Source organism: Talpa europaea (assembly GCF_964194135.1).
Source record: "Talpa europaea genome assembly, chromosome: 9".
Lineage (NCBI taxonomy): Eukaryota > Metazoa > Chordata > Mammalia > Eulipotyphla > Talpidae > Talpa > Talpa europaea.
Genome location: NC_140076.1, coordinates 50,421,670 through 50,435,428, shown reverse-complemented (window position 1 = coordinate 50,435,428; position 13,759 = coordinate 50,421,670). Strand labels below are relative to the sequence as shown.

The following is a 13,759-nucleotide window of genomic DNA, read 5'->3' as shown; positions in this document are numbered from 1 at the left end:
CCTAATTTTAAAATCCAAAGAGAATTGCCTTTCTTTTATTCCATGGGGAAAAATGTCTTTTCTTTATTTACAGGGAAGACCTGAATTTTCTGAAGTTGTTACCAAGCTAGAAGAGTGTCTATGCAACATTGAGGTAAGTAAGCACTTTAGCCTGTGAAATAGGTCCATTAAAAAAGTCAGGAATATCCAAGAGTTTTGGGAATGTAAGTAAAATAATTATGGGGGTGGGGAATATGAGTGTCCATAATTCCAGCTATACCCTGTTGTTAAGTTTCTAGGGTGAAGCAAAATTGGCTGCAGCTAGGGGCAAAGGTAGAGTGAATTTGGGTCTTTCCAATTAACAGTCAAGCAAGAACGTGGACACAGGTGCTCAACCTAAGATATTGATATGTAAAAGTTAGAAAGACAGATGTTATGATTATTAAAATATTTTTCCATACAGAAGTTCCCATATGCAGTGAAATGTAAGCTAAAAAAACATAAGCTATTTTTCACTTATATTCAATAAGAAATGAAAATCTTATCACTAAAATTAGTGCACAAATTAATGGTGCGGCATGGCTTTTATACCGCACATGTGTTACATCAAGTGATATATGTTAGTAATCAGGTTAATGGAATTTCCTTCCTTTAATATCAAGGAACTGTTTGCTTTAATTTTCTCTATAATTGCCTTAATTTTCTATACACCTGGCCAAGAGATAGCATTTGAAAATATGCAAGGGAGCTAAAACATGAACATTAATTCAAAAATAATAAAATATATTCCCAAATGCAAGGGAGTACTACAGGAGAGAGCATGGACATCACACACAGAGGCTCACGAGGGGCAAAAATGGGGAGAAAGTGCATCAAACTGAGATTGTGCATCTGAATCCCAAAGTGCAACCATCCAAAGAAAATGTTCTTTCCTTAAAAAATATTGCTACTAGGACCTTCCCATGGCGCAGCGGTTGAGTGCTGGGTTGCAAGACTGCCCGCAGCCTCTGTAGTGCCAGTTCGATCCCTGGCCACCTGGCAAGGGTCCCACATGACTCACAGACCTCTCCTGCCACTTGCTGCTCCCCTCAGCAGTGTACTTCGGTCCTTCTGCCTGTTCTGCTCCCCGCTCTGGCTCTGGTGAATTCTCTCACCCTCCCGTGCTTCTGACTGTACCCAGTACTTGTATAAATAAATAAATAAATCTTAAAAAATAAAAAAAAATGTTGCTACTATAAGTAACTACTATCAGTTGAGTTTTTTTTTTTTTCCTAAGATAGACTATGAAGAACTTAGCCTATAGGAAAATTGTAGGTCTTCAGTTGTATCCTGCTGAGAGTAGTTCTGTCTCATGAAGCTTTATTAGAACTTTGATTGAGGGGCCTCCCCGGTGGCACAAGGGTAAAGCACCGCACTATGGAACAATCCGCAGCCTCTAGCATGAGTTCGATTCCCAGCCCGCCAGAGAGAAACCCACATGGTGAAGCAGACCTCTCCTGTCTAGCCCGCTGCTCTCCTCAGCAGTGTATTTCGGTTAGTATGCCTGTTCTGTTCCCCACTCTGTCTCTAGTGGATCCTCTCACCCCCTACCTCTCTGGCCCGTACCCCAGCTCTTGTATGCATAAATAAATAAAACTTTAAAAAAAAAAGAACTTTTATTGAGGAAAACTATTGTGTAGAAGGAAGCTTCAATCTTTAGAAGTAAACCTACCTATCCGAAGCAAGGAAAAGTCTGATATATTAGGTGGGTCTTCATCAACCCTTACCAACGAGAGCTTCTGCTAGGGACCTTTAATGTTGAGAGATATCCTTAAGGCTTGAGTTCGATGTATCCTCTCACTTTGAACAAAAACAGGAACCTGATTCCAGAAAATAGGGATGATGGTAGGATCTACTAAGCTAGTATGTTTTGTTTTATTCAAGAAGTCACATAGCACAATTGCCCCCAAAGAAGTTGAACAATTTGCTGAACTGGGTTGCGTTAAGTAAAAAACCAGTATTGGCAACAAGGGACTTGATTTGTCTTAGGGACCCCTAAGACTCTATCCTCTCTACTCTTCAGCACTTTAATCAATGGTTTAGAGCAAGTCCCATGCTTGTCAGACATTAAAACCTCCTTCATTTTATAAAATGGAAGTGGTCTCGGGAAAGTGTATAAATCCTTTTCATGTAAAGGGAAAATTTTAAGCTACAATTTGAAGAACATCTGCCAGGAATCACACCATAGTGAAATAGGCAGAGAACCTTTTGATCATTAAATAATAACTTTCTAAATATCTCTTTTATAACCCTGATTTGGGCCTGCTGTGTTTTCTGCAGGACTATCGTAAGTTTAATGGGCCAGTTCTCAGCACAGAACTGGATCAAAAAAGTAAATTAAGCTAGCCAGGTGGTGCCCTCAGAAACTAAAAGGAAAAGTCAGAAACAAACCAAGAGGAACAGAAATTAAAATATGGGAAATCCTAGAATAGAAAGGTAAAATAAATTCATATTCTATTTTATGTCTGTAAGCCTGCGGGATTTATTAAATGATTGATATGGCCCATTCTTCACTCAGCTGATGTCTCCTGCATCAAGTAACAGCAGTGGGTCTCTCTCTCCTTCCTCCTCCTCTGATTGCCTGGTGAGCCGGGGTGGGCCTGGCCGAAGCCATGTGGCAGCTTTACGGAGTCGTTTTGAGTTGGAATATGCTCTCAATGCCAGGTCCTATGCCGCCTGGTCCCAAAGGTAAGTTGTAATCTAAGCAATAGTCTCATTAAGTCAGACTCCAGAATCTCATCAGGAAAGTCACCAGAGGGGCCTCCCCGGTGGCGCAGTGGTTGAGCGCTGGGTTGCGAAGCTGCCCACGGCCTCTGTCGTGCCGGTTCGATCCCCAGCTGCTCCCCGGCCACCAGAGGAGGGTCCCACATGGCGCACAGACCTCCCCTGCCACCCGATGCTCCCCTCAGCAGTGTCCTTCGGTCCTTCTGCCTGCTCTGCTCCCCGCTCTGGCTCTGGTGAATTCTCTCACCCTCCCGCGCTTCTGACTGTACCCAGTGCTTGTATAAACAAAACAAACAAACAAACAAACAAACAAATAAATAAATAAATAACATGCCTCTAAAAAAAAAAGAAAGTCACCAGAGTTTACCACCTGTGTGGCAAACTTTGAAAGAGGAGTTTTAAGCCTGATTTTTCTCATAATATTATGACTAAAAAAATAGAAATTTTAAGTGGACACTAATAAACAAAGTGAAGCTTCTGAAGTAAAGAGGGAAGTGTGAAAAAGAATGGGTTAAGGGATTATAAATAATGATGGTGGGGGGAAAATAGAAATTTTATTATCTATTAGTAATTTAATCTAAGTTACAAATAACAGCAATTATCTGTAGCTCAAGCACAAATTGTCTAGCCACAGCAACAAAAAGAACTTATTGAAAGTGTGCTGACGTTAACTTACGAAATCCAAAGAATTCCTGGTACAGAACCACCAAAAGTTTAGCAGTTTGACTTCCAGATATATACCCAAAGGAATTAAAATGGGTACTAACAAATGTGGTATGTATGTGATAGAATAGTTTTCAGTCATTAAAAGGGTATGGCACATTAATACATGTTGCATGAATCAACCCTGAAAACATGCTAAATGAAGGAAGTCAGGCACAAAATCCATATTATATGGCCCTATTTATGTACATGTCCAGAATATGTACATTGGTCAGTTCAGGCTGCCTTAACAAAATACCATAGACTGGATGGTTTATCCAAAAGAAACTTAGTTCTTCAAAGTGGACATCAAAAGTCAGAGATAAGGGCCTTCCCCAGTGGCACAGTGGGTTGAGCACCAGGCTGTGAAGCTGTCCGCAGCCTCTGCAGCTCCAGTTCAATTCCCAGCTCACCAGGGAGATTCCCACATGGCATGGCAGACCTCTCCTGCCTTATCCGCTGCTCTCTTCAGCAATGTCTTCTGTCCATCTGCCTGTTCTTCTCCCTGCCTGCTCTGTCTCTGGTAAATTCTCTCACCCTTCTGCACCTCTGACTGTACCCTAGTTCTTGTATAAATAAAAATAAATCTTTAAAAAAAAAAAGTCAGAGATCAGGGTGCCAGCACAGTCAGGTTTTGGTGGGGATTTTCTTCCTAACTTACAGATGACCAGATTCTCATTGTGCCCTCAGTAGCAGAGAAAGCTCAAGTGTCTTTTTATTTATCTTCTTAAGTGCACCAGTTCTACTGAATCAGGGTTTCACTCTTCTGACCTCATTTAACCTTGATGACATCCTTATGGTCTCTATTTCCAATACAGTCCCATGAAAGGTTAAGGCTTCAACATCTGATTTGGAGCAGAGGCACATAACTCATTTGATAGCAATAGGTAAATCTTTAAAAACAAAAGAACGCAGTGGTGGTTGTTAATGGGGAGGGGGAATTGAGAGTAACATTAATGGGGTACAAGATTTTATTTTAAGGTGGTAAAGATAATAGGGAATTAGAAATGGTGGTTGTGAAACATTATGGATATACTAAATGCCAATTGTTCACTATAAAATGGCTAATTTTATATGAGGTTCACATCAAAAACAAAGGGGCATCTCAGAAAAATAAAAAAAAATATGAAGTTCTGCATTTTCCATACTGAGCTCTAATATTTCTTGCCACAATTCCTAATAGACAATCCCTTTGTCTCCCAGTTAAATTATAAAATATTATGGAAAGATATATCACTCATCTATTACCATGATAGTTCTGTATGAAACTCTTACCACAACCCAGGGCTATACTACCATAAGCATTTATTTCTTGCTTATGTGTCTATGGACTGGCTTTGGGTGGACTTGTCTCTGATCTGCAGGTTTTATCCAGGTCTTCTCCACATGTCTCCCCCTGCTCCTTGAGACAGCAGCTACCTGGCTTGTTCTTCTAGGAACAGACAATTTCTAGGAACAGAAGAGAACAAACCCAGCTTCACATGCACACTTAAATCCTGTACTCAAGTTGCATCCTGGCATCCCACAAGCAAGTCACATAGCTGAGACCAACATCAACAGGGAGAGATAATAAACTCAGACTCTAGTGAAAGAAACTGCAAAATTACATGGCAAAGGGCATGGATACAGAAGGCAAAATGAATTAGGAATAAATGCAGCCTGCCACAAGTGGCAATGTGACTGGCTCTTTACAGATTAAATGGCCATCTCAATTGGTCTAAGCAGATGTGGTTGAAGTGGAGGGAAGGTCATATATCATTAATATAAACACGGTTCCTGTTTGGAGTGGGGAGTGGAAAAGGCAGTCATTGTGAGTTTGATGGATATTCCAGAAAATGCATACCATGCTGAAAATTTCTGTCCTTCCTCATGAACTCCAGAGTATTGCACATGAACCCAGCTATACAGAAACTACACAATCCATCACCAGATTAAAAGTTTTTATATTGAAGATGGGGAAAATTATGTGGCGTTAGGAAGATCTAATATCACCTACAACTTGCTACTGTTTCCTTTTCAGCCATAGTTATTATATACCTGGTCTATGAAGAGATGGGATTCTGAATGATGAAGCCTTTAATCTATGGAAAGTCATAAAATTAAATAGCAAGAGGTTTGATTGATAACCAGGCAAACTGGACAGAGTTCTTTATTGGATTCTAGTGTTACGTAATTTTGTAAGGGGTTCATAGACCAAGATTAGATTAGAGCAGTCAGAGCATTGACTTCTTGTTCCATCTGCTCTTCTTATTCTATACTTGTGATTTTTCAAATTAATTCTCTGAACAGTCAGATTTGATATATCTAAAGCACAGTCACCTGAGGTTTGTCTACTTAAAACAGAAGAGTCAGACAGATCTCAGACAATCTCTGCCTTGCCATTTACTTGCTCAGTGACCTAAGTCTCATATGTAACATACAGATAATACCAGCTCTTAGGATTGTTATTAAAGCGTAGTATTGTGATTGATTGAAAGAGGCCACAGATACAAGCAAAGGAAACAAGTTCCTATAATATAGGTAAGTCACACAACCTAGACTATATAGACAGCTACACAGAATAGCAGGCACAGCACTTCTCCCAACTGGTGAGAAAAGACTATAGGGGACACAGCTTCTCTGGTTTTCCAGAATCCACAAGGTACACCACTACTAACAAAACTGCCTGAAATTGGTGGCAAAAAAAGCAAGTTTTTTTGAGAACCTCCCTTTGATATTCTCACAAGGTTTTCTAAACACTTAACTCTGTTAAGTGTTTGTCTACTACGTCCCAAGTTCTTTTGACCACCTAGTGCACACTGAGTATTTGCTGTGAGGGTGAATTGAAAGCCACTTTCTTACTTGTACCATCCCTCTAGCAAGCTCAATCTTTGGATTGCTTACAATGAACTCCAGAAATAGATAAAGGATTTAGCTACAGTGTCAGATACTCCAAGATAGGAATCGCGTCTATTTTGTTCGCGTGTATAAGAGTTCCTTTGTATCTCTAGAATTGAGCAATGTAATTGGCATAGTCAATATGTAATAAATATTTGTTTTGTGGATAAAGAATAAAGCATTGAATAAATTAGTTCAATAAATGGTAATTATCATTAACTTGGAGCACAGTCAGTGAACAAGCTTTAACTATTTTATCTATTCTTACCTTTTAAAAAGTTATCACTGGGCCTCTCTAATGGTGCAGGGGTTAAAGTCTCAGTTCTATCAAGCTACCAGCAGCCACTGTGCATGAGTTTGATCCCTAGTCAGGGAGCTAACACACATGGCACAGCAGACCTCTCCTGTCTCTCCTGCTGCTCCCCTCAGCAGTGTATTTCAGTCAATCTGCTTGTTCTCCTCCCCACTCTGTCTCTGGTGAACCCCACCCCACACCTCTGTCCTACACTCCAGTTACTATATGCACAAATAAAACAAAAATAAATCTTAAAAAATTATCAATACTGAGCACCTACAACATGCTGGCCATTACTTAATTTTAAAATTATGCTTATTTAGATCATTTTGATTAGCAATACTGTATATGTTTTAGGGGTCTAGGTTCACACATCTGCAAATGTATGTTACTACACCATCTCTACCACCAAAGCACCCATAATCCTGCACCAAAACCTCCTGAGTTCTCCCCTTCTTTGCTCTTACCTCCCCCTACTCTTCCCTTCTGTTTGTCTCAGTTCTGCAGTCATTTTGGAGGGGTTTGTTTTGGTATTTTCTTTTCCTTTACTTTGTTTTTTCTAGTCTTCATATGAGTGAAATCATCCAGCATTTATTTTTCTTGTTCTGACTTATTTCACTTAGCATAATTCCCTTCATTTCCATCCATGTTGGCACAAATGGCAAGAGTTCATCTTTTTTATAGCTGAATAGTATTCCATTGTGTATATATATCACATCTTTTTAATCCACTGCCCTACCAATGGGCATTGAGGTTGTTTCCATAACATGGCTATTGTAAATCTTGCTGCAATGATCAGAGAAGTGCATATATCCTTTTTAGTGAGTATTTTTATATTCTTCATGAGATACCTAGAAGAGGAACTGCAGGATGATGTGGTAGATCTATTTTTCACTTCCATACTGTTTTCTGTAGAGGCTAGTCTACATTCAAACCAACAGTGTATAAGAGTTCCTTTGTCGCCAACACTCTCACCACAGTTGTTGTCTGTGGTCTTTTTGATAGGGGTCATAGTATAAGGTGGTATCTCAATGTGGTTTTAACTTACATTTCCCTGATGATAAGTGATCATGAGCATTTTCTCATGTGAACATTGGTCATCTGTGTGTCTTATTTGGAAAAGTATATTTAGTTTTTTTGGATGTATCCTATTTTAGATAATTTCAGTAGCCATCCAAGTAAATTTTAAGAAATAGGTATCCAGTTTTTATAGATGAGGTAACTGAGGCCCAGAAAGAGTAGGCAATGTGTGTAAGATAATATATTTTCCGAATTCCCAAGTTTAAAGAGGGAGAGCTGGAATTCTCACCAGGGACTCTCCTATGCTTTCTGAATTTCTCTGGCACAAGAGGTAGCATTCTACAGAAGCTTGAGGTATTGACCAACACTTGTGTTTGTTGCGCTTCTGCCAGCTTCTTCTGGAAGTCCACCAAAATAGAATGAACTACTTGTCCCAAGCCTATCTTTTCAGTTGGTGTATATGAGAGACAGAGAATGTGAGATCAGAGCACAATAGGTTCTTAAAGTCAGAGCTTGGGGACATGGAAACTGATGACTAATTCCAGCAGGGCCATCAGCTTACAGACTAGGAGTCAGTGGCTGTCAACTTTGGTTGCCATTAGAATCACTTGGAGAGTTTTTATAAATACCAAAACAAAGTTCAGGAACAATTAAACCAAAAGTCTGCATGGTAGCACCCCGATACCAGAATCTTATAAAGATTCCCAGGTGGTTCCAATATACATCCAACTATGAGAAGTACCCTTTAAGAAAAAATGCTGATCTTCTGGTCACTCTGTGGTTAGGGGGTGCAACTGATGGCAAAAACAGACAAAGAAAGTGAGGGCCAAGGTAAAACTGCAATTGTGTCCATAGGACACTTTTTTTATGGGTTTGATTACCTATGTGGTCTCTCCTAAAAGTTGTTGCAAGGTACTTGTAATCTCTGATCTAACTCATAATCGCACAGCTACAGTATAATCTTTAGCCTAACATCATGCTTTTGAAAATGGGGTAGGGTATAAAATTTGCCAACAGTCCTAATTAGTGTATGTTACCAACTCTGAACCTCAAAATCCTCAACAACATCTTTAAAATGGTGTTTTTATTTTTCGATTTTCGGTTTTAACGCTTAGTCTGTAGTTGTGCAATGCTTGATTGATTGGTTGCTGTTCTTGCAGACATTTATTTTTAATCATTATTTTTTTCCTTCATTAAATAAATGCCAAGGTGGGAAACTGTGCCAGGTATTTCCTCCACAGATAATAGGAATTCACAAATTTCTATTGAAATCACAAATTAATAAAATCTGAGATAAGGCAGCCACTCCTTAAGTTCTGTCTCTTTTAAAATATGTTGTTTCTCCAGATATATTTGGAAAACGAAGCATGTGGCACTTGCTCCTCCCACAGGGTATGAAATCTTCCATCTTGTACATGGATTACATCATGTAAATTTAGAAATGACAAAGTGATACACAACCTTTCAGATGCAAAAACCAATTAGTGTTTGTGTGGGGCTGGGCTCTGAGAATAGAACGCTATGACCTAGTTAGCTGTCCAGGAGAAGAAAACCAGTGATCCAGAGATCGGAACTGTAAAGCAGATACATTTGGAATTAATTTTTCACATTGCAGAAGGGTCCATCAAAGGGTTCCTTTAAATAGAAAGCTTGCCTAGTACACTTAGAATGCAATGCAACTTTTAAAAGTTGAATATAAATTATAAAATTTTAATTTACACATAGCTTTTCTGGAATGCAGCAACTGTGTAAGATAATAACTCCGTGAAGCTATGTTCCTAGGAGAAATAAAAAGAGAACAGTGTCAGGAAAGCGTCGTCCTTTGCTGTGTTGGAGTGGAATGTTTACCAAGTAACAGAAGTGGTGTCTCTTCCTTACTACTGAAGGACAAATACTCTAATACATCACCTCTCCTTCATGCTTCTCTGTACTGCAGTTTCTTTCAAGCTCCTTTAATGTTTTCTTTTCTTCCAATCCCTTCTTCATTCCCAAATTATTTCTTTTGCCAGCTCACCGCAATCAGCTATTTCAATGTGTGTGACCATTTTAAATTCCTCCCACCCTGCACCTTGCTTCTGTATTCTTCGAGAGTTTTCCTGTGATTTCTTACTGTTCATGGCTCCAACACACACACACACACACACACACACACACACACGTGAGCCCCATTCAGAGGTGTGACCTTGACCCTTCTGCTTCCTAGCCTTTGTAGTGTCTTTGACTTCTCTCTGTCAGCATCCTCATGCCCCAATCCACTTAACCCTCCACCAACAGCATAATCTCCCTTGCATAGAACTCCAATTATATCACTACCCTACATAATACCATCCATATTTCTCCAATGCTTCTAGAACTAAGTGAACAATTTCATCCTGGAATCCAAAGCAATCAATGAAAACAAACATATTTGCAGTTTCATCTCCCACTGAACATCCTAAGTTCCAGTATTTCTACACAGGATAATACTACCACCCCTCTGCTTTCAATTTTTGGATTTTTGGAACTGTGTGAGGCATTTTCTTTTTGCAGTCTCAATGATTAGGGAGGTACTACTGATACTTAATAGGCTACAGCCGAGAATGCGGAATTTCATACAATGTTTTGGACAATTCCACAAAATAAAGAATTATCCCACACAAAACAGTAATAGCATTCTTAGTAACACATATGGATGAACTGGAAGTTGGACTACTTTCCATACACACCCTATGTTTAAACTACTGTCGACCTAGCTTTCTAGCCTCACTGTTGAAGTATCAAAACAGTGATTGATTAGTCTTAATCACTGTATTGTAAGAGAGTCTTTGTGGGGCTGCTCATACCTGTGCATTATCTAAGACCACTTTATACATTTACATTATCTTGTCTTTTATTTCTTTTATTTTATTTTATGTATTTTTTACATCATTCTTCCTTGTTTTTCAATATATGCTTCATTATCTCGGGTATAGACCCCATGAAATTCCCACCACCAATTCACCCAGGTACCATCACCATAGTCCCTTGTGCTGTTTTGTCTTTTACTTACTTATGCCTTAGTCCTCATTAGCTCATTAATACTTTTGGGAAAGAAATTGCCCTCCTATTGTTTTTTTCCAAGTTTCTACAACATTTTATTTGTAATCTAACTGTAAGTGGTGAATATTAAATATTTTTATTCACAATAAGCTAGAAGACTCACTAGCTGGGTTATGAATAGCATGCTTTATATTTCTGCATTTAAGAGAGTAACACTCTGCCACTCAATTTTGACCCGTATATTCCTGTCAAGTTCAACTCTGTTAACTTTTTCTTGTCCAAAAATAATGATTTACTAGATAATTCAAACTTCTTTCCACCCTGCTTCCCTCATTATGAGGGTATTCACTGCCCACCTATATTGTTTTAACAACAACAGAAGGATAGAATGTCCATACCTGAAATGTGTAAGGAAAGATGTATCTGACATATTCATTCCCAGTGTGCTTAAAAAAGGACTGCTTTGAGTTAAAGCAATTTAAAAAAAGGTTTCACTGAAGACATATATATCTGGACTATGAAATAATGACCATGAATTAGTTCTCCTTCTCCCTTAAAAGAATAGATATCCCTTTCCCAACTGATCTGAAACAGTAGTTCTTTCCATATATGGAGAATCTACATTTGGATAGGTCTATTTTAGTCTTTTCTGTTCAGTTTTATTGTGGTATTACTGTATTTACCCCCTGTATCTGTTTACCCTTGTGTTAGTAGTATGCAATTTTAACTACAGATGCATCATTAAAGGTTTTGCTGGTAGGACATGTCTCATCTTAGCTATTCTTCATTATTCTTGCATTTTTACTATTCCATATAAATTTTATCATCAGCTTGCATTTTCCACATAAAAGATTTCGAATATAGTTGTTTTAAAACTACAGACCCATAAAGAAGATCTGATCTCGTCATCATTTTGAGTCTTCCTTCCCAAGAACATAGTTTCACATTTATTTAGATGTCCTTTGGTATAGGTTTTATAATCTTTGTGAGGCACTTACATACCTTTTGTCATGTTGGTTGTTACATTCATTGTTGCTATACTCATTTGAATTCATTACTACCCTATTATTTTATTCTCTCGATTTTTCTTCTCATCCTCTTTTTTTTGTTGTTGTTGTTTTTAAAGGGGGATTATTTGAATATGCATCCTTGTTTATATTCTTTTTTGTCTACCCTAGTTATCATATTTAACTTAAATTCTATATTAAACTTATTTGTACTACTCCCAAACAAAAGAGATCTTAGAGCAGTTTAGTTGCATATAACTCCCTCCTGAAATTGTATATTTCTGTCCATTGTATTAGTTTCATCATGATTTTTAAATTCCACAACTTAGATATTATTTTTATACAGCTATGTTTTATTTATACTTACTCATATACGCTGTTACATTGTGTATTATGTTTAAATTTCACACCTTCTTCCTAGATCATTTTTCTTTTCCTGAGATGCTTCTTAAAAAGTTCCTTTAACACAACCCTGTTAGAAGTAAACATCTGGAAACACCATTATATTCCCTCTTCCTTCAAAGATATTTTAGTGTATATGGGATTTGCGGTGTTTAATTATTTCCCCCCTTGTACCTTCAAGATGTTATTCCACATGTTTCCAGCTTTTCTTGTTGCTATTTAAATTTCATCTGTGAATCTAATTGGCATTCTTTTCAATCTTCCCTTGTTAACTGCTATTAGAACTTTCCTGTGTCCTTGGTATCCTACAGTTTATCTATGTTGTGTATAGGTATGGATTTATTTTTATCTTGATTTGAATGTGTTAGATGTCTGGAATCAGAGCAATGCCATCTTCATAGTTCTGAATAATTCTCAGCTATTCACTTTTGTATTTTTTTAACCCCATCCTCTTTATTCTATCTTTCTCTAGATGAATTTTCGATGTTCTCCCTCTATTTTCCATATTTCTAAGTCTGTTGTTTTATAATCGCCACTCTTTATGATGCTTTCTGATGATTTCTTCAAATCTATTTCACACAGTAACCATACTCTGTAACTGTGTCCAGTATGCTGTTCTGTTCATTGTATTTATAATTCAGTGCTTTTTTTTCATTTCTATTCTACTTCACAAAGTTGTGTTATTTTGCAGTTTGACTAAATAGTTTGGAAAATCTCTAGTTCTCTCCACATACATACTTTTAAATTTTTTTTCTTTCAAATATTTATTCTATATTCTATATCTGAATATCTGATTATCTCTGCAGTCTATAAATCTAATTGTGTATATTTTGCTGTTTCTGCTAATTTTTATTCCTAGTTTCATTGTGTATTTAGAGTTATATTTTCTATGAGCTCATTTTCTTGGAACTTTATCTCTGGTAACTTACTCGCCCTTATTTGATATAGGTTACTTCATAGATGATTTTATTATTTTTTTTTTTTGCTTTGCTGATATCCAGGACACTAACCTAACAGCAGCACTTTAAAAATGGAAGTTGGGGTTTTTCATAAAACATATGTATTAATATTTTGTTTTAAAACTTGTGCATATGTGGACTATGGATGGAACTTCTCAGGGCAAATATTTCATTTTATCATTTTCCTCCAGGATGAAATAAAACACATTTTCCATACCTCTCTATATAGAGCGGATTTTTTTTTTCCAGGTTCACCCAGTCTTGGTACTATTCTTCAAGAATTTTAGTTTTATACAGGTGCTTCAAATCTGATCTTCCCTCTTGGTTGGACACAGAGAATATCATATATGTAATTCAATAGAATGAATTCAAGTTATAGGCCAACAAGTTTAAGTATGAGGGCTCATAGCATTCACATCCACCTGGAATTATAATTTTAGCCAAACATTTTGTTTTTGTTGATATCATCTCTAGCTTCTAAGTATGCCCCCCACCCCCCAGTAGTGCAGCAGGTTGAGCACAGTGCTGTGAAGCTGTCCGCAGCCTCTGCAGTGCAGGTCGAACCCGGCCAGCCAGGGAGATTTCCACATGGCGAAGCAGACCTCTCCTGTTGTGCCTGCTGTTCCCCTCAGTGGTGTATTTCAGTCATTCTGCCTGGTCTGTCCACCATTTTGTCTCTGGTGAATTCTCTCACCCTCCCACACCTCTGGCCTTTATCCCAGCTCTTGCATAAAAAT

General features: G+C 37.9%; 1 protein-coding gene across 1 annotated transcript in view; it reads left to right on the top strand.

Moving 5' to 3' along the window:
- The window catches only part of LOC311177689 (serine/threonine-protein kinase TNNI3K), a gene marked incomplete at both ends in the record, with an annotated part of 250,766 nt that overhangs the window by 198,155 nt on the left and 38,852 nt on the right, over positions 1-13,759 (top strand). The window contains 2 exons of the mRNA XM_084243926.1: positions 74-133; positions 2,537-2,706. Of these exons, the coding sequence (XP_084100052.1) occupies positions 74-133; positions 2,537-2,706 (230 nt within the window). The remainder of the gene's footprint in view (positions 1-73; positions 134-2,536; positions 2,707-13,759) is intronic.